Below are 21,719 nucleotides of genomic sequence, written 5' to 3' on the forward strand. Positions count from 1 at the left end.
CATCAATCAGCTTTACCCGTTAGCAGTATTTTGTTTTTCTCATTTTATCCATCTACCCCTTATTTTATTATTATTTATGATGGAGTATTTTATTTTATTCAAGTTTTTATTTAAATTCCAGTTAGTTAACAAACAGTGCAGTTAATTAGTTTCAGGTGCAGAACCTAGTGATTCTTCACTTCCATACAACACCAGGCGCTCAGCAGGACAAGTGCCCTCCTTATAATCCCCATCACCTATTTCATCCATTCCCCAGAAACACACCTCCCCTGTGTAACCCTCAGTTTGTTCTCTAGAGTTAAGAGTCTGTTTCTTGGTTTGCATCACTCTTTTACTTTTTCTTTTCCCTGTGCTGATATGTGGAATTTAAGAAACAAAACAGAAGAACAATGGCGGGGCGGGGGGTGCGAGGGCAGCAGCAAAACAGAAAACAGATTCTTAACTACAGAGAACACACTGCTGGTTGGGAGAGGGGAGGTGGGCGGGAGGACAGGAGAAACAGGTGATGGGGATTAAGGAGTGCACTTGTTGTGGGGCGCCGGGGTGGCTCAGTCGTTAAGCGTCTGCCTTCAGCTCAGGGGCTCAGGTCATGATCTCGGACTCGAGCCCCGCATCTGGCTCCTTGCTCCGCGGGAAGCCTGCTTCTCCCTCTCCCACTCCCCCTGCATGTGTTCCCTCTCTCACTGTGTCTCTGTCAAAAAATAAATAAAATCCTTTTTTAAAAAAAAAAGGGAGTGCACTTGTTGTGATGAGCACTGGGTGATGTGTGGAAGTGTTGAATCATATTACTGTACACCTGAAGGTAACATTACACTATTTCTTTTAAAAAGATTTTATTTATTTGACAGAGAGAGACACAGCGAGAGCAGGAACACAAGCAGGGGGAGTGGGAGAGGGAGAAGGCTTCCCGCAGAGCAGGGAGCCCGATGTGGGGCTCGATCCCAGGACCCTGGGATCATGACCTGAACCAAAGGCAGCCGCCCAGCAACTGAGCCACCCAGGTGCCCCACATTACACTGTATTTTAACAAACTGGAATTTAAATAAAAACTCAAAAAAATACCAGAATAAAAACAGTATTTCTTAGCTTAAAAAAAATTATATTTCATTCATTATGGATTTTTCTGCATTGATGTTAATTTTTTAAAATATTGTTTTAGGTGCATCTGGGTAGCTCAGTTAAGCGTCTGACTCCTGATTTCGGGTCAGGTCATGATCTCAGGGTCATGTGAGATTGGGCTCTGCACTCAGTGGGGAGTCGGCTTGAGATTCTCTCTCTCCCTCTACTCTCTCAAATAAATTAAATCTTTAAAAAAATACATTGTTTTAAAGTATTACTTAATACTTTTGTCACCATAAAAATGGAAAAAATATTTAAAAATTATAATAAAGAGAATAAAAGGACTGCTCCTCTTGGATATATTTTCTCTTCATGACATATTTACAGCTGCTGCACCCAAACCTTACTTCTCAGGCACTGAAGTTTGCACCATAACCTCGTACTATCTACTCCATGAACTTTCATAATGTCTTACATTACAGGTGATAAACTATAATATTTTTAGGGAATTTTTTTATCTTAAATTCAAATTGTGTCCCTCAACTAATTACCTATTTACATTTTTCAATTTCATGATAAACTGTTGTCCACTGAAACAGACGGAAAGACACACATATACATACACACACTTAAATGTGGTCTACTTTATAAAAATAAAGTCGAAAGGAAAAAAAATAGTTCTTTTAATCCATGTTCTCATTGCAACTGTCATACATCATTCGTGAGAATGCAAAACAGTACAGCCACACATGGAAGACACGTTGGCATTTTCTTTTCAAATTACCTTTCTCCTAGCCTAGGTATTTATCTAAGTGAAATAAAAACCCTATGTTCACACCAAAACCTGTGAGTGAATATTTATACCAATGGTATTCATAATTGCCCAAAACTGGAAACTACCCAAATATTCCTGAACTAGGAAATGGATAAACTGTGGTAGGAGCCTCCATAAAATAGAATCGTGTTCAGCAATAAAACGGAGGCAACTACTGATACATACAATAACAGAGATGAGTAAAAAGGCCAGAAAAAGAGTAAAAAAGGCATCAGCTAAGTAAAAAAGGCCAGAATCAAAAGAACACATACTCTACAATTCCATTTCTATGTTATTGCAAAGGCAAAACGACAGGGACCTACAGAAGACAAGCAGCTGGGTGCCTGGGTGGCTCAGTTGGTTAAGCGACTGCCTTCGGCTCAGGTCATGATCCTGGAGTCCCGGGATCGAGTCCCACATCAGGCTCCCTGCTCAGCAGGGAGTCTGCTTCTCCCTCTGACCCTCCCCCCTCTCATGTGCTCTCTCTCTCTTAAATAAATAAATAAAATCTTTAAAAAAAAAAAAAAAAAAAAGACAAGCAGCTGCCAAGGGTGGAAGCTGGAGTCAGGGCTGGCAACAAACAGGCTTCAGGGGCTTTTTCAGTATGATGGGCTGTTCTTTATCTCATGGTGGTAGTGGTTATGTCACTGTATACAACGGTCAACTCACGAAATGGGTGAATTTCACTGTATATAAATTAAACCTCAATTTTTAAAATTGGGGGGGAAGTTAGGGGGCCAAGACAAGGGAAACAGAAATAAGGAAGAATATATCTAAAATAACTACAGCATGAGGGCGCCTGGGTAGCCCAGTGGGTTAAGCATCTGTCTTCGGCTCAAAGAGATATGAAAATATGATAAAGCACTTACATTATTAAGACTAAGAAACCAATTGGAATGGTAAGTTTGAATTCTTTCAAAATTAAACTCAATAGGGTAAAGAGACATGAGGTTTGACTTTTAAGGGAAACGATCTTAAAAAACAAAATATAATGTATAATCAACAGAAATTATCAATCCAATAGAAAACAGAAAAAAGTACTGCCTTCACACAACTCACATGATATTGATAATTAATCAAATGAACTGTTGAGAAATAGCAAGTGCTACTAAGAAAAATAAAGCAGGGGGGACCCCTGGGTGGCTCAGCTGGTTAAGCATCTGCCTTCAGCTCAGGTCATGTTCCCAGGGTCCTGGGATCGAGTCTCACGTCGGGCTCCCTGCTCAGTGGGGAGTCTGCTTCTCTTTCTCCCTCTGCCCCTCCCCACTGCTCATGCTCTGTCTCTCTCTCTCAAATAAATAAAACCTTTAAAAAAAAATAGAAAAAGAAGAAAAAGAAGCAGGATTAATGAGTAAAGTCTGTTGGGGACTGTTTTATCTTTCAGCCTACTCTTTTGAGAATTTTCAAACCTTTTCCAAAGTGGGGAACAAACCATGTATGGATGAGGTATCTAGTATACACCTCCAAATGGAGATGTCAAACAGACGGAAAGTCTGCAGTTCAGAGAAAGGTCAGCCCTGGAAATATAAATACGGGGTTCATCAGCACACAGACAGAACTTAGCCATCACACTAAAGGAGCATTCCCAGAGAGGGAGGAGAGATAAAAGTGTGCATGCTGAAGACTCCACTGAGGACCCAACATTATAAAAGCAGGTAGTCTCTGCAAAAGCCAGCAAAAAATGAGGCGGCAGGGGTGTCAAAAGCAAAAGAAAGAAAACATTTCAAGAAGATGGGAGTATTCAACTAATAAATGATTTTATAGTTTTATTCATGTCTTTCAAATAAGGTCTAAAAAACTCCAAGACTTCAAAGCTGAAGTATACACAGATAGGTTATAATGTCCTCTATTTCTTTTTTTAAAGAATGAAGAAAGAGTAAGGAAAGAGTATAAAAGTTTACAGGTCAATGTCAAGAATCAATCCTTACACTGAAGCTTGGAGTTGTTTGTTCGGCTAGGACCAGCGTGCTGCTGATACTCTGCTCTGGTCTGCGGAAGGTAACATGCTAGTCCACTGGTCTGTTCTGCAATCACCTAAGCCCACAGACATACTTTACCCCAACAACACAAAGAGGCATCAGCCATAAATCTGAAACTATTAAATAATAAAATCCCATCCACATTTACATACCAAGCTTGTACTCTCTGAATTCTATGGCAGCTCCCCACCTGTCACTAATCCCCAACCCAGCTGCATTCCTTCTCTAACCTGATTTTGGCTTCTACACCAACAGAGACCAGGGAGCTCGCAGATTCCTCAGACACAGAACGCTGAAGGACTGGGATCGGCCGTTTGCTGTTGTCCACTTCTGCTTCAGCATCTTCTTCTGCAGACTGTTCTTTGATTTCTGCTTAATAGTGAACAAGAGGATTAAAAAAGTCATTTTCGCATTTAAATCAATCTTTGGTGGATTTATCTGTAATGTATACAAGGCATGGGAAGAACATTCAAAGAGCAATGGCAATGCTTCACTAATACAGGAAGAGTTTATGTATGTAATCAGCGCTTCACTAATACAGGAAGAGTTTATGTATGTAATGGCGTGATTTACATTTACTCTCTATTGCAACATGATCGTTGAAATAATTGAAACATAGCACACTTCTTTGTGTGCACCTTACAACTGACTCAGTGGCGTTTCATCTTAGTAATAACTGTTAAGAACCTTATTTGTAGGATTATAGCAGTTCATCTAAAGAAAAAATGTATTTCAAAGTGACTCACTTAAAAAAAGGTTCTTCACAATTTATAAATAAAATTATCATTCATTTAAAACAATCATTACAGGGGCGCCTGGGTGGCTCAGTTGGTTAAGCGACTGCCTTCGGCTCAGGTCATGATCCTGGAGTCCCGGGATTGAGTCCCACATCGGGCTCCCTGCTCAGCGGGGAGCCTGGTTCTCCCTCTAACCCTCCCCCCTCTCATGTACTCTCTCTCTCTCTCATTTTTGCTTTCTCAAATAAATAAATAAATCTTTAAAAAAAAATAAAACAATCATTACAGCCTAATTAGTAGTCATTCTAAAGGTAAATAATTGAAAAGAGCACATCTTGGCTCCACTGCCTTTTTCATTTACCCTCAAGACTCCAACCCCAAAAAACAACACACATACTATCGTAGGAGGCAAGTTAACAAACACTATCACCCATAATATCATGTGTCTCTTTAAATAAAAACGAACTATCCACTCTTGGAGACTGCATCACTGGACATGAACAGGCGCTGTCCCTCCACCAGTGCTCCTGATGCAATTCCACGCTCCAGTCGGTCCTTTTTTCCTAACCTGAAATTTACTCAGACCTTTCCGCACCACCACCCCAAACCAAAGAAACAAATACCAAGCACTTAGAGTCCTTCAAACTCCTCCTCTCTTTCTTTCCTTCTCCCAGTACAATTCATGAAATGGGACTTTGGAGGGGCCACACTCCATTACCTTCCTAATGGGCATCCTCCCACTGCAATGCTGTTCTCCCCACCACGACCGACAGTAACAGAACTCACAATCCAGGGGTTCCTTGCAAGCCTTTCAACTTCCCAGAAATTCATCTGGAACCAAGGAGAACCTCCTCCTCAGTGAAAGGCTCTCCCACCTTCTATAAGCAAGAGATGTAATGAATTCCTACAGGCTTCAGAGTCATCAAGGCTCTCGAGTACCAGTTCTACCAGCTTTTGTCTATACAATCTATATAAAGTCATCTCCCAAGTTCACCACGTCTCACCTGCAAAACCAAAACGCTACCATGTATCTCACATGGTTGCTAACGAAAATTAAATGACCTAATATCTGTCTCTTCATCTGGTTTCTTTTTGACCTCTAAATGCGGGAATAGCCCTCAGGATGTCCTTATTTGCTCTTTCTTCTTGAAGAACTTAATGATTATCCAGGTTTCAACAGTCTCCTCTGGACTTCCTGGTCATCAGCTGACACCTGCAGGCCTGGCTCCTCTCTTGAGTTTGAGACCACACTTTAAACTGCATTCTGGACATATCCAGCAGTTGAACACTGAATTCCACGCCAAATTTGATCTCACATCTCTCAGATCAGCTCTTCAATCTGACTTTCCTATTTTTATAACTATCAAAGTCTCCTAAATTCATAATGAAGTTTAGGTAAGTGTTTTGACAAACAACTTTGAGAACTATTAATTGTTCAGTTAGAAAAACTACAAATAATGATAAGTCTTGTCGAATCATGAAATGAATGATGAAATAAAGCATCAAACAGATGCTTCAGACAGTTTTGGTTCTCCTATTTAAAATAACATTGTTCTGGGCGCCTGGGTGGCTCAGTTGGTTAAGCGACTGCCTTCGGCTCAGGTCATGATCCTGGGGTCCCAGGATCGAGTCCCACTTTGGGCTTCCTGCTCAGCAGGGAGTCTGCTTCTCCCTCTGACCCTGCCCCCTCTCATGCTCTATCTCTCATTCTCCCTCTCAAATAAATAAGCAAAATCTTAAAAATAAAATAAAATAAAATAACATTGTTCTGGGGCGCCTGGGTGGCTCAGTCGTTAGGCGTCTGCCTTCGGCTCAGGTCATGATCCCAGGGTCCTGGGATCGAGCCCCATATCTGGCTCCCTGCTCAGCAGGAAGCCTGCTTCTCCCTCTCCCACTCTCCCTGCTTGTGTTCCCTCTCTCACTGTGTCTCTCCGCCAAATAAATAAAATCTTTAAAAAAAAAAAACAACATTGTTCTTTCCTAAATTGAAATAGTAAAGTTGACCAAAAATCAAGTGCTTCTGGGCCTATCTATCATGTTGTCTGTCCTGTCTACCCCTAGCCACAAAACTGAGAGAGTACCTGGAATCAAATCTACAAATATCAAGTATATTTGTATCAAAGGGTTATAAAAAGATTTGCAAACTTTATTACATTAAAATACTAAATTTCTATATAAAAAGATATCATGAACAAAATGAAAAGTACATCATAGATTGGAAGAAAATACATGTGATTTATATCCACAAATAGGCATTCAAATCTAGAGTATGTAAAGAACTTTGCATCATGAAAGATGAACAAGGCACATTACCCTACAGAAAAATGGACAGAGGATTTCTTTTACACCCAAATTTCAAAAGGGCATATAACTTCTTAGCTACTATTTCTCAACCTTTTTTGTAGCTAATTGTGGCAAGTTCTCACCAATACAGTATGACCAAAAGTGACCACGCAACTTCTACGTCACCTAACAGGCAGGGATTTGCCCTAGACTAAATTATGCTCCCTCTTTCCTATGGACAGGAACACAGACACATCAGCAACCCAGATGCAATGCTGCCGATGAGAACAACACTCTCACGAAGGACAGAAGAACAAGATGAAAGGAGCCTAGGTTCATAAACAACCACAGGGAGCAAAGATGCCTGAACCTCTCACTTTCAGAAATTCTGCATGAAAAAAAAAATTAGTTTGTTTTATTTACGCCACTGTTGTATTTTGGGGTCTCTGTTTACAGCATTTTAGCCCATGCCCCAATTAACACAAGAGTGGGGAACTGCAGTAACAAACACTTAAAATGTGGGTTGGTGATCAGGCAATGAGAACAGTGATACTAGAGTTTGGAAACCAATTGACCCTTTTTATGCTGTATCAAAATATTTGGTAGATCTGTGACCTGCAATATCTTGGAAAGCAGACCAGATGCTTGCAGAGCCTATAGGTCTGGGGAAAGCATGTGGAAAGACCCAAAAGTTATTTTGTGTTGCCTGCCCTCTACGTGCTTTTATAACCAAAGACAGAAAGTAACATGGTTCCACTAGACAGAGTCCCTCTGCCTATTATATTCAAAATACTATAAAATACCATATATAAAAATGCCTTTAAGGAAGCATTTCATTTCTACCCAGAGATGCCCTGAACACATGTGGGATATACTCTTTTTGTATGATTCCTATTATTAGGTAATAAGGAAGAGTAAGAGTCAAGATAAGAGCAGCAATAACAAGAGTACCTCAGAAGCTCACAGAGCCTGAGCCACATGGACCAGAGTCATGTGCCATTATATTGCCCTGGGAGACTTTTCTCCTGAGGGCCGGCTAGCTCTCCTAGCTTCCACCCCTAAACTGCATTCCCTCCAACAGGGTGCAGCCTGTCTGCTCTCTGGTACATGCTGCGATCTACCACGTGTGGCCTCTCGTCAAAATTCTTCTCCGGGCAAACTGTAGCACAATCCCAACTACTTCCTTATTTTGCTCTCCTTCAAAAAGAAAATACAGAACACTTTCAATATTTTTAGGAGCTTTTTTGTTGCTTATAACTAAGGGGAAACCAGTAGGTTTCAGTGTCTCTCTCTGTGTCTGTGTGCTTTGTCTCTCTCTCCTTCTCCTTCTCTCAAATTAGGTCAGAAAGAGATGGCAAAGTTAAACATAAATGTTAATGGTAGGCTGGTAGATATTCAGGTACACAACCTTTAGAAATTAGGCTCCTTGCATTTCAGAGGAGCAAAAAAACAGATTCAGACTAGAGGGAGGTTTTTTCCTAATGGGATCTGGAACTGGCCTGACCCACAAAGGGGATAACAGTAAGGCAGGCTTCACGAGTCCATCCTGTTCTCCCCTTTGCTTCCAGCTATTACTGGGTCTGCCCCAAGATCCTACCCTGGATCTGCTGAAGACACACTAGGGATTGACGGGTTTGGGCTGGGTTTTTGGTTTGGATTTTGTTGTTTTAGTCATTTGTTTTTTAAGGAATAAGGAGAAATAAAGAGGAATCTGCTTCCTAGGGAGCAATTCCAACCACAAAACAGAAACAGGAAAAAGTATCCCTAAATATGTGAAACTATACATAATGACAGAACCTATCTTTTTTAATTGTCACTCTTCGTTTAGTAGAAAAAATGAGATCTTACTATCTGTCTTAAGTCAAGCCAGGACAATTAAACTAATGTTTATGTCTCTCTCTTCTCCTAGCCCAAGTCTTCACAGCAAAATGTGAAACAGATTGCTCTGGTTGAAAATGATGTCATCCAAATATCCAACCAGAGATATCAACCAGAAATGCTCTGGTGAAATGACTGTAAACTCAATGACAACTGAGGGAAGAGTTCTGATGCCAGTACTTGCTTATCCATGGTTTACTAACAAAAATGCACTCTTGAACACCATTCTGGGCCTGGGCCAAAACCACAAAAGCTAGCCATTCAACCAGTAAAATAGCCCAGGCTCGGCTACTTTGCAGAGTTTTTGCCTTTCGTGGCATTCTATTCGTTCAAATGCCTAACAGTCTACAACTATGAAATGGGAGTAAGCAGGCAGTTTTTACATTTTAATATTTTCCGTGTTATATTTTTCTTTGATATAAAATATTCAGTGCATCTTTCTCCTTACTCTGAACTTGACCTAAAATAAAGGCAATGCTACTTGGTCACAAAATGTTTTAACGCCAGAAGAGTCCACACTGACCACAGGGATGACAGAGAGATGATTTTATCGGCAGCCCCTACCTGTGTGTAATCTTGAACCACTAGGTGGCATATGTGCAGAGGTAACAATACTAAAAAACCCAATCATGTGTAAGGAAGTTCTGAGAGAACCTGGAAGGCCTGTGTACTTCATTCAGTGGCATTCAGTGGCATGGCCTAAGCGCTGTGCAAATCTCTGGGGATGCAACAGAAAATCAGATCCAACCCCTGCCCCTAAACAATGCCATTCCTCCCATGACTCTTACTTATAGTCCCAAATAGTTGCTTCTGTGTGTGAATGAACGGCAAAGGCTGTTTAGTTTGAGGTATTAGTTAAAATCAAAGGCTTGGAATCAAATGGTCCAGAAGCTGCATTTGTAAGCCATGTGACCTTGGCAAGTTAGCTCATCTCAATTTCAGTTCTTCAATCATAAAAAAGATAGCTAACACCACCTAGTATAAAACTCTCTTTAGGAGTAAAATAGATAATACACGTAAAGCACTCAGCCCAATGCCTTAAGTATATGGTATGGGTAGGTATGTGGTTGTTATTCTGATTATATACATCCACACATGATATTTTAACTATCTATTTACTTCCCTGTCTAGTTGGGTATCACTCACTAAGATACCAAACTCCTGATGTCAGATCACACGTGATTACATTATATTGTGGGAAGTAACAAGAATAAAGAGAACATTTATTTAGGCAGCTTCTGGCTCTCTGCTGAGAAGTTAATAAATCATTACTTTAGAATGATTTTTACCAAACAAAACTTTGAGTAACTACTGTGTTCCATATATTCTATTCAAATAGTAGCCAGTTTTTATAACAGAGTCAGGATTTCTGCCCTCAATGCATCTAGTCAGGAGACAGTGAATAATAAATAATAATAGGATAGCACACTTGTCATGATGGAGGTACAGGTGTGATGAGAGTCAATGGAAGAGGTGGGAGTACAGCTCAGAAAGGCTTCAGGGGCGCCTGGGTGGCTCAGTCGTTAAGCGTCTGCCTTCGGCTCAGGTCATGATCCCAGGGTCCTAGGATCGAGCCCCACACTGGGCTCTCTGCGCAGCAGGGAGTCTGCTTCTCCCTCTCCCACTCCCCCCACCATGCTCTCTCTCTGAAATAAAATAAAATCTTTAAAAAAAAAAAAAAAGAAAGAAAAGAAAGGCTTCAAAAACGCATTAAAGGCCAGCTAAAACTGAAAAGACAAATAGAGGTGTGCACCTAATAGTTCTCTCATTTAATTCTTCTCTTTTAAAAAAGAACAGTAATATCTGACATATTAACTTCATTTACAAGATAAGGAAACTAAAGTCAGGAAGTTAATTTTTTTTTATTTTTTTTTAAAGATTTTATTTATTTATTTGAGAGAGAGAGAATGAGAGATAGAAAGCACGAGAGGGAAGAGGGTCAGAGGGAGAAGCAGACTCCCTGCTGAGCAGGAAGCCCGACGCAGGACTCGATCCCGGGACTCCAGGATCATGACCTGAGCCGAAGGCAGTCACTTAACCAACTGAGCCACCCAGGCGCCCTAAAGTCAGGAAGTTAAACAACAAGCTGGAGATCACACAGCTAATAGGAAGCAAAGTGGGCTTCCAAGGCACAGGGATGCTCACCCCTGCTCACTTAACTGCCGCGTGCTCCCGGCAGTCTCTCACGGAGCCCAGACGTTTTATGAATAGATTAACGTTGAAGGGAAATGTTAATATTTTACTAGCACCATGTTACTGAGGAAGCATTTGTTGAATATGAAGAATATGAAATGAAAACTGAAAATACAGTGTATTTCCGTTTATTTTTAAAGCCGTGCTGAGTAAAATTATTGAGTAAAGAGAGCATTTACCTCCCAGCCAACTTCACGGAAATAATACATTCTGACTTTGGACAATTAGGAAATTATTTCCCTCAAAGGTTAAGTAATTCTCTGTACGTACCCTAAAAATATATGCAGTAAACTCACCGACCTGACAGAACAGACTGTTAATGTCAAAACTATTCCAGAGTCTACGTATGGCCTCCCTTGCCGATACATAACACATTCTTTCAAAGCACCCTATCTTTGAATGAATTTTAAACATGTATTTATTTAGAGGCAACCTGGGTGGCTCAGTCAGTTAAGCATCCAACTCTTGGTTTAGGCTCAGGTCGTGATCTCAGGGTGCTGAGATCAAGCCCGGCAACAGGCTCTGCGCTCAGCATGGAGTCTGCCTGAGATTCATTTGCTTTCTCCCTCTATCCCGCCCCCAACTCAAAAACTTAAAAAATAAAATAAAAAATTTTTAAAAATGTATTTACTTAATCAGGGGTTCTAGGGTATTAGGAGGGAAAAATTCTTTAATTTTTTACTAACCTTTGAAATTTAGAATCGTAAAAACTCATTTCATTATGAATATATGCACAAGTAGAGTGATATAGCAACTATGTCTCTGTCACCAACAGAAAGCAGGTAATTTATCACATTCAGTGTTTGCAGATATCCCACAATATCATTTACCCTCATCACTACTTGAAAATTATGGTAATTATTAAAATTAAATTAGGATTTATAATTTAAGTATAAATTTTTAAAAACATTATGAAATTACAAATTTGGCTTTTTACTATTTTGACAATATTTCAATATAATCATTTATCTTTGCAAACTTATGTATTTTATTTTATTCATTTAAAAACATTATTTGGAAAAGAGCCTGGCAAAGGTGTCGATGACACCCTACCAGACCATGCACTCTATAGAAACAGGCAATGTATCTGTTTTACATTCAGAGCAAAATCTGGATGATGCCCAATAAATGATTAATTACATGTGATGTAATTAATATCAAGCAAGCAGACAAATCTTACTGTATACATATACATAAAGAATCACAAAAAGCACAGAGGAAAACATACAAAATATTTTAAACAGGCTAGTATTTACTAATTATGTTAATGAACACCAGCACTCACTGTCTACTTCTTATCCAAACAACATGCCTGCTTCTGGTGCTTTAGTCAAACATTAAATAGAATAAAAAATTTTTTCTCTCTCCTAACTTCCTTTACCTCCACAGAATGGTGATGCCTTTCATGCTTTCTTTATACTAAGACTACAGAACAAAACATATCTAAGAAACTGTGTAATCACGCCCTTTCCTTCTTTTGAACAGCAGTGGTCAAAATAAGCCTGCATTCTGACAGTTCTATTTTACATTCTGTTTTTATCTTACTGAATCTAGTGTATCCACTACATCCAAAATGTGTTGTACAGTGGAAGAATTAGCACTATATTAGAAACAGTCACCCTGTATTTATTCACTAAACTACTTAAAATATTGACACTAATAACATGAAGATAGTCACTACTTTCATACAGCCATGTAAAGATTTAAAATGTAAGCAACCAAAAAATACACAAAAATGTGAAATATTGGTTTTCTCTTGGAGTTAACACTTCTACAGCTAACTTAGTCTCTTTATACTTATCCATAGTTCTATAAATTTTCACTAATATGCATCACTGTTATAACTTTAATGTGATTTTTAGAAATGCAGTACAAAAACATTAAGAATAAGAGTCCAACAGTTATCAAGAGCCAAAGAATACACTGATGTTAATTAAAATAGTAATTGTTAAAATTCAACTGCTCTCTGGATGTTTTATTTAGTTATAAAAGTATTTTGTTTAGTTTTCTGTATGACTTTTTTAAAGTGTGTTATTAATGGATATTCATGGTTTGCAATTAATACAAGAAACTAGGGGCACCTGGGTGGCACAGCTGGTTAAGCAATCAGCTCTTGGTTTCAGTTCAGGTAGTGATCTCAGGGTCACAGGATCAAGCCCTGCATCTGGCCCTGCGCTCAGCACAGAGTTTGCTTGGGACTCTCTCTCCCTCTCCCTGTGCCCCTCTCCTTCCTCCATGTGTGCTCCAAATAAATCTTTTTTTTAAAGATTTTTATTTATTTATTGAGAAGGAGAGAGAGAGAATGGTAGAGAGCATGAGAGAGAGGAAGGTCAGAGAGAGAAGCAGACTCCCTGCTGAGCAGGGAGCCCGATGCGGGACTCGATCCTGGGACTCCCAGGATCATGACCTGAGCCGAAGGCAGTTGCTTAACCAACTGAGCCACCCAGGCGCCCTCAAATAAATAAATCTTAAAAAAAAAAAAAAAAAAGAAAGAAACTAAAATAAAACCAATAAATTACAATATACATCTTACCCATATGACAGTTATGTACAGCAATCTTAATCTTCTGAGCCTTATCTTTATTTAGGCCTAAAAATTCAATGCAGAGAATACAAAAATACTTAAACAAAACCTTCATGGCTAACTTTCAGTAAATGCTCACTACGTCCGAGGCAATGCTCTAAGTGATTAACATGTGTTAACTCATTTAAACTTTACAACAACCATATGAAGATAGCTTCTAAGTCTGGCATTTTACACAAGCTAATAAGTTAGTTACTGTTTCATAGATGCTGCAGAAAACACAGACTCCTGAATCAAAGACAAAGGACTTTATTACTCACTGCACAGCAAGTAGCACAAACATGAGGATATTGCTGGCCCCCAAGTCTTATGGGGGCCACACCATGGCCCAAATGAATGCCTGTCCTTGCAGTGAAATGTATTACAAGGAAGGAACAAAGAGCATAGGGAACCCACTGCTTTTATAGTAAGCATTAAACATGCCTGCTCTTTGTCCCAGAGGGAGACATTGTCTCATTCTTCAAGACTACTCACTGTGAACAGAACCCTGAGAAATGGCCCAGATAAGGGACAGTCAAGGCCTTACATTCTTAGGATATACAACAAGATATGTCAAGTGCAAGAGACCATGGAGGAGTATCTCCCAACAGTAGCTACTATGAACATCTCCATGTTACAGATAAGAAAGCAAGGTAAAAGGTTAAGGAACTTTGCTCAAGAATACAATTAAGTAGAGGGGCGCCTGGCTGGCTCAGTTGGTAGAGCATGCAACGCTTGATCTCAGGGTTCTAAGTTTGAGCCCCACAATGGGTGTTGAGATTTCTTAAAAATAAAACTTTAAAAAAATTCAATTAGCAAAGGAGCCTGGATTCCAACACAGGCAGTCTGGTTCCAGAGCTAAAACTGCTAACCAACTAAAACTGCTTAGTTGAAGTGTGTGAAGAGTGTGAGTTGAAGTGAAAAAATTAAAGAAAACAAAATAATTGCAGAACTGCAAACAAGAGGGCCTGCATGAAGCAACAATTCCGAAAACAATGTTAGTATGGGGAGGATGAACTACAGAAAACACACAGAAAAAGTCTAAAAACAGTAGAAGTGATAAAGGAAGTTGAATAACATGTACCATGTGCATACTTACTACTACTTGACAAAGAAAATTGAACAGAAAAAATATTCAAAGATTCTAAGGAAGAAAACATTCTTGAAACAAAGGCAGGACCAAACCTATGGCTTTATTTATTTTTTTTAAGATTTTATTTATTTATTTATTTGAGAGAGCAACAATGAGAGACGGAGAGAGAGCACATGAGACGGGGGAGGGTCAGAGGGAGAAGCAGACTCCCTGCCGAGCAGGGAGCCGGATGTGGGACTCAATCCCGGGACTCCAGGATCATGACCTGAGCTGAAGGCAGTCGCTTAACCAACTGAGCCACCCAGGCGCCCCCAAACCTATGGATTTAATCTGCAGATCAGAGCAGCAGAAAAAATGAGCTGCCCACCTGTCCCTGTCCTTCACAGAATCAGATAAAAAGTAAAGAAGCAGATGGAGGGTCTCTACAACATGATCTGTAAGTGGGGCCTATGCAGTGAACATCACAATTGCCTTTTTTGGCATCCATTCTATGCCTCTGCCTTGAAGCCATCATTTTGCTCCCCTTTAGGAAGACCTAGAGATAGGTCTCTAGGAGTGAGCTGTGACTATTATACTGGGATTGCACACACCATCTTACTTTTGAAACAGACTGGGTCAGAGACAGACATATGATCTAACTAAACTAGTCCTAGAATTCTGTTTAGCTGATACACATACATGCTCCTCCCTCTGCTTTGATATGGACAAGAAATAATGTAGCACCCAAGACTGCAGGCAACCATCTTCCATCAAGGGGAGCCAGCCACAGAACAAAGCTGACTAAAAAAGGGAAAAAAAAAAAAGAAAGAAAGAAAACAAAAAACACAAAGAAGAAAGGAAAAAAAAAAAAGGCAGAGAGATGCAATGAACCAGGCACTTTGTGACAAGAGTAAATCGGAATTAGGTCAACTTAAACCCATCTCACCTCTGAACCTGACAGTATATGACCCAGAGATTTCCTTCTTTCTTGTTTGAGTTATTTTATGTTATTTTAATAACAAGATACTAGCCGACTAAATATAATAAATGGAAATCAAGTTTCATATACCATGCAAGGGGACAAAAATGGCTATACATTCTATTCAGTGCCCAGAAAAATTTACATAAGCCACATATCACGATTCAAAGAAAACTCCAGAGAATATCTATTTCCACTAACAGCAGACTAGGTAATTTGGAACAACCCTCCCACTGAAGACAAATAAGAAAGTTGAAAGAAATAATTTAAAAGTAAACAAGAATTAAAAGCAACAAAAAACCTAACAAAGTAGTGAGGAATCACAGAGGAAGCTCATGGAGAGAAGCAGTGAGAAGGGTGAGCCCAGCAGTCAGGGCTGCACTTCCCATGGGGTGTCAGTTTTGACTTTCGACAGACCTGTGGATGGTTCTAGAAGTTGACAACCACCAGGAAACGTGGGCTCAAGAATGGCAGGAGCCCCAAAGGGCTGGACATTAAGAGTAAGACGGAACCAGAAATAAAACAATGCTTGCAAGGACTGCTGCACAGCCCTGCATCGCATGCTTAGAACAAAAAATAAAGCCATGAAATCGAACTGAGGTGGTCCTATATTACTAGTGCCCTCAGGGTCCCAGGAAAAAAAAAATCAGAGAAAAACTATCTTTGGAAGAAAAAAAAAACATCAATTTACTTCTATATATAAACTGTCAAATACATTGTCCAACACACAAACACAGATAATCAGTTGTAAGAGCGGACAAGACAACATGAGCAATGAGCAGAAACAATGGAAACCAAGCCAGAGGGCTCCAGACATTGGCATAATCAAACAAAAACTCTAATAAGCCAATTGTATTTACTATTTTGAAAGTAATAAAACCAGGCATTAAAATCTTCAGAAGGGAACTAGAAATCTTAAAAAGTGATGCTGCAATCTGAAAAATAATAGTAAAATAATTTTAAAATATATTAAATGGACTTAATTCATATGTTTAACAGCAGACTAGACAATGCCAAAAGGGACAGGTGAACTGGAACATTTATCTAGAATGTATCTAAATAAATCTAAAATAAAGAACAAATGGACAAGAGGATTAAAAAATACAAAAATGAAGGTAAATGGCAACGAACAGTGATACAGTTCAATGAGCATTTAATTAGAAGAAAGAAAAAATGGGGCAAAAGCAGTACTGGAATATATAACAGCTGAGAATTTTCCAAAACCAATGAAGATTTCAAGAATCTCAAATTCTAAAACGTACAAAGGTTTTAAAACCAACACAATAAAATTAGAAATTAGTAACAAAAATAAAGAGAAAACCCATACAAATACTTGGAAATTTTATAAACTTTCTCAAACACCTCACAGGTCAAAAAGAAGGATCAAAACTACAACTGAAAACCATTTAGAAAATAAGGAATAATAAAAATAATTAATATCCAAAAATAATAAAGGACATTCCAGCTTAATCCCCTTCTTTTTGTTTGTTTAGTAAGTAATGAAAATTGATTAAGTAAATATTTACTCCATAAGCTAGAAAGGATATCCACAAAAATTCCTACAGCTAACCTGATATAAGTAAGGGAAATTCAGCAAGATTTCAGAGAACAAGGCAAACATACAAAAATAAATCATATTTTTATATATTAGCAATGTACAAGTAAAAGCCATTTTTAATTTACAGTAGCTCCCCCAAAAATGAAATAATTAGTATAACTCTAAGAAAATATGAAGAGGATCTATATTAAAAAATTACAAAACACCAATGAAAGAAATCAGAGAAGCCCCATATGGAGAGACTTGGCCAAGTTCATGGAATGGAAGACTCAACATAGTAAAGATGTCAAATCAGTCTTAAGACTGATCTACAGGCTTAACACAATTTCAATTAAAATCCCAGCCGGATTTGTTTTTTTAAAGACAAGGTGATTCTAAAATTGATATGAAAAGACAAAAGAAAAAAAATGGTTAAAATAGTTCTGAAAAACAGTAATAAAATTGATAGACTAACACTTATAAAAACCTATTTCTACACAAAAACCTATACTGTTCATAGTTTTTTGGATAGCCAAAAACTGGAAACCACCCAAATGTCCTTCAACAGGTAAATGATTACACTACAAATTGTGGTACATCTATACAAAGTACTATCATTCAGCAATAAAAAGGAACAATCTATATTGATACATATAATAACAACCTGGATGACTCTCATAGGTACTAAACTGAATGAAAGAAACCAGTCTGACAAGATTACACTTTGTATGATTTCATTTAGAATTTTTTTTAAAGATTTAAGAATTTTTTAAATTAGTCTCTCTACACCCAACATGGGGCTCAAACTCACAACCCCAAGATCAAGAGTTCCATGCTCAACTGACTGAGCCAGCCAGGTGCCCCGATCTCATTTATAAGGCATTCTCAGAGACGAAATTATAGTGAGAGAGAACAAATCAGTGTATCACCAGGGTTTGGGGGAGGGAGGTAAGATATGACTTTAAGGAGATGGGCACAAGGGTGCCTAGGTGGGACAGCTGATTAAGTGTCCGACTCTTGGACACTTCGGATCAGGTCGTGATCTCAGGATCATGGGATGAAGCCCCATGTTGTGCTCCATACTCGGCACAGTTTGCTTAAGATTCTCTCTCCCTCTTTCCCTCCCCCCACCCCTACTACCTCTCTCACTCTCTCAAATAAATAAATAAATCTTAAAAGTAAAAATAAAACAGCACAAAGGAGTTTTGGAGGTAATGAAGAAAAGCCAAAGAAACAAAAACTGCTCAGGGTTTTTAGTAATAAGCTTTGCTTCCAGATCTACTAGACTTGTTCAGAAATAAAATGTAAATATAATGTCTAGAGTTACAGGTAAAATGCAATATCCACTAAAAACCTCTCCCCATCGAAGTAAGGTACAAACACTTGTGGATATGTAAAAGCTCTAGAGAAATAGGCTTAGTGAAATCTAATGACCAAAGCCGAATTTCTGAAAAGGGGGGCAGGGTAGGCATTCACAAAGAAGAGGTGATTCTTATAAAAAGACTTGGGTAATTGAGAGACTGATCTACACAAAGTGAAAGCCAAGACACAAGCATGCACTCACTCAGTCTGAATATGTTGAACTTCGTTTGTGAGAAATGAGGTCCCCTGGGCAAGCCTCAAGTCTAGTATGAAGAAAGAACTCTGGATAAAACTGTTGATAATGTGGTCTGAAGGTATCACATAGCGTAATGTTAATTAAAATATGGAAGGAAGGATTCAAGCAAATGCTCACTGACCCTTTAGATTCTTGAAAGTGAAACTGATGTATCAGGGATAATTTGAGAAAAGTTCCTTCCAGTCAAACATTGAAAAGTCTGTATAGCCTAGAGAGACTAACAAATCAAGTCAAAATTCTAATAAAAAATGTAAAATTGGCAGAGTACAATGGTACCTACCAGGGGCTGGGGGGGGGGGGGGGGAGACGGGGAAATATCGGCCAAAAGACACAAAGTTGCAGTTACATAGGATAAATAAGTCTAAAGATCTAATGTAACAACATGATGACTATAGTTAATAATACTGAGCTGAATACTAGAAATCTGCTGAGAGTAGACTGCAGATCAAAAGAAAGCAAAGTTATATTAATTTCAGATGCAGTGGACTTCATAGCAAGTAAACTTATCAGGGACAAACAGTGCCATTACCTAACGAAAAAGGGGTCAATTCTCCATGAAGACATAATAATCCTTTACACATATGCACCTAACAAGAGTGTCAAAATACATGAGGCAAAACTGACAGAACGGCAGAGAAAAATATATGACTCCACTATTACATATGCAGATGTTAACACCCATTTATCAAAAATACAGATCCAGCAAGCAGACAATTACTAACGACATGGTTGAACCCAACACCACCATCAATCAACTGGATAAAATGGACATCTATAGACTACTTCATCCAACAACAGCAGAATATACATTCTTCTCCAGATCACATGGAATACTCACCAACAGACCACATTCTGGGACACAAAACAAATTTAAAATAAGAGAAATCATACAATGTCTGCCCTCAAACCACAAAGGAATTAAACTAGAAATCAGGAATAGAAAGATAGTTGGAAAATTCCAAAATATTTGGAGGTTTAAACAACACTTTTTTCTTTTTAATTTTTTAAATTTTATTAAATAGGCTCCATGCCCATAACCCCAAGATCACGACTCACATGCTCTACCAACTGAGCCAGCCAAGCACCCCCTAAACAACACACATTTTTTTCCTTTTTTTAAGATTTATTTCACAGAGAGAGAGAGAAAGAAAGAGAGAGTGTGCCCATGCACAAGCAAGGGGAGAGGCAGGGAGAGGGAGAAACAGGCTTCCCACTAAGCATGGAACCCAATGCAGGAATCCCAGGAGCCTGGGATCATGACCTGAGCCAAAGGCAGATGCTAAACCAACTAAGCCACCCAGGCGCCCCTACACCATAATTTTAAATAACATATGGATCAAATAAGAAATTTCAAGAGAAATTTTTAAATATTTTGAACTAAATGATAATGAAAACACAACTTATCAAAATTTGTGAGATGCAGTGAAAACAGTGCTTTGAGAGAAATTTATACCACTGAATGTACATATTATAAAAGAAAATCTAAAAGCAATCAATCAAACTAGAAAAAGAAAAGCTAATTAAATCCAAAGTAAGCAGAAAAAAAGAAATAACAAAAATCACTGCAGAAATCAATGAAATTTAAAACAGGAAATCAATGGAGAAAAATAATGAAACCAAAAGCTGCTTCTTTGAAAAGAGCAATAAAATCAATCAGCCTCTAGCCAGGTTTACTGAAAGAAAAAAGGGTAGAGAACACAAATTATTAATATAAGCAATTAAAGAAGGGGCATCACTACAGGTCCTATGGACATTAAAAGGACAATAAAGGAATACAATTAATAATTCTATACCCACAAATTTGATAACCTAGATAAACTCCTTTGAAAGACACAATTTGCAGGGGCACCTGGGTAGCTCAGTTGGTTAATGGTCCAACTCTTGATTTTGGCTCAGGTCATGATTTCAGGGTTGTAAGATCAAGCCCACATCAGGCTCCATGTTGAGTATGGAGCCTTCTTGAGATTTTCTTTCTCCCCCACTGCCCCTCCACCCCTGCTCGCACTCACTCACTCTCTCAAAAAAATTTTTTTTAATTAAAATGAAAAGAAAAAGACACAATTTGCCAACACTCACCACAAGTAGAAAGATTCAATCTGAATATACCTATACCTGTTAAAGAAGTTGAATCAATAATTAATAACCTTTTAAAACAGAAAACTCCTGGCCCAGATGGCTTCATTGCTGAATTCTCCCAAACACTTAAGGAGGATACTATATTAATTCTTAATAATCTCTTCTGGAAGACAGAAGTAGAAGGAACCTAACTCACTCTATGAGAACAGCATTACCCTAATGCCAAAAAACAAAGACATTATACAAGAAAACAAAATAAAACAACAAAACTACAGATGAGTATCTCTCAAGAACATAAATGCAAAAACCCTCAACAAGGGGTGCCTGGGCAGCGCAGTCATTAAGCGTCTGCCTTCAGCTCAGGTCGTGATCCCAGGGTCCTGGGATCAAGCCCCGCATTGGGCTCCCTACTCCGCAGGACATCTGTCTCCCTCTCTCCCACTCCCCCTGCTTCTGTTCCCTCTCTCTCGCTGTATCTCTCTGTCAAATGAATAAATAAAATCTTAAAAAAAAAATAAAAAATAAAAATAAATTTTAAAAATCCTCAACAAAATATTAGCAAAGTGAATCCAAAAATGTATAAAAAGAATTATACACCACGACCAAGTAGGATTTATCCCAAGTATGCAAGACTTGTTCAACATTTGAAAATTAATGTAATCCATTGCATTGACAGGCTAAAAAAGAAAAATCACATTATCCTATCTGTAGACACAAAAAAAGTATTGACAAAATACAACACCCATTCATGATAAAAACTACTCTCCGTAAACTAGAACTTCCTTAATTTGATAAAGAATATCTACAAAAGAGCCCCTACAGGCAACAACATATTTAATGGTGAGAAAGTAAAAGCTTTCCCACTAAGGGAAGGATGTCACCCTTTCACGAGTCCTTTTCAACCTTGTAAGAGAAGTTCTTCTATTGTAAT

At 38.6% G+C, this 21,719-nt stretch overlaps 1 protein-coding gene across 2 annotated transcripts in view; it reads right to left on the bottom strand.

The window, feature by feature from the left end:
* Positions 1–21,719, bottom strand: part of KMT2C (lysine methyltransferase 2C) — a 276,338-nt gene that overhangs the window by 165,083 nt on the left and 89,536 nt on the right. For both annotated transcript variants that reach the window (XM_073887521.1, XM_073887522.1), the window contains one exon: positions 4,083–4,224. In XM_073887521.1, coding sequence (XP_073743622.1) covers positions 4,083–4,224 — 142 coding nt within the window. The remainder of the gene's footprint in view (positions 1–4,082; positions 4,225–21,719) is intronic.

Source organism: Callorhinus ursinus, unplaced genomic scaffold (genome assembly GCF_003265705.2).
Source record: "Callorhinus ursinus isolate GAN/ISIS: 27379988/994484 unplaced genomic scaffold, GSC_fseal_2.0 scaffold80, whole genome shotgun sequence".
NCBI lineage: Eukaryota > Metazoa > Chordata > Mammalia > Carnivora > Otariidae > Callorhinus > Callorhinus ursinus.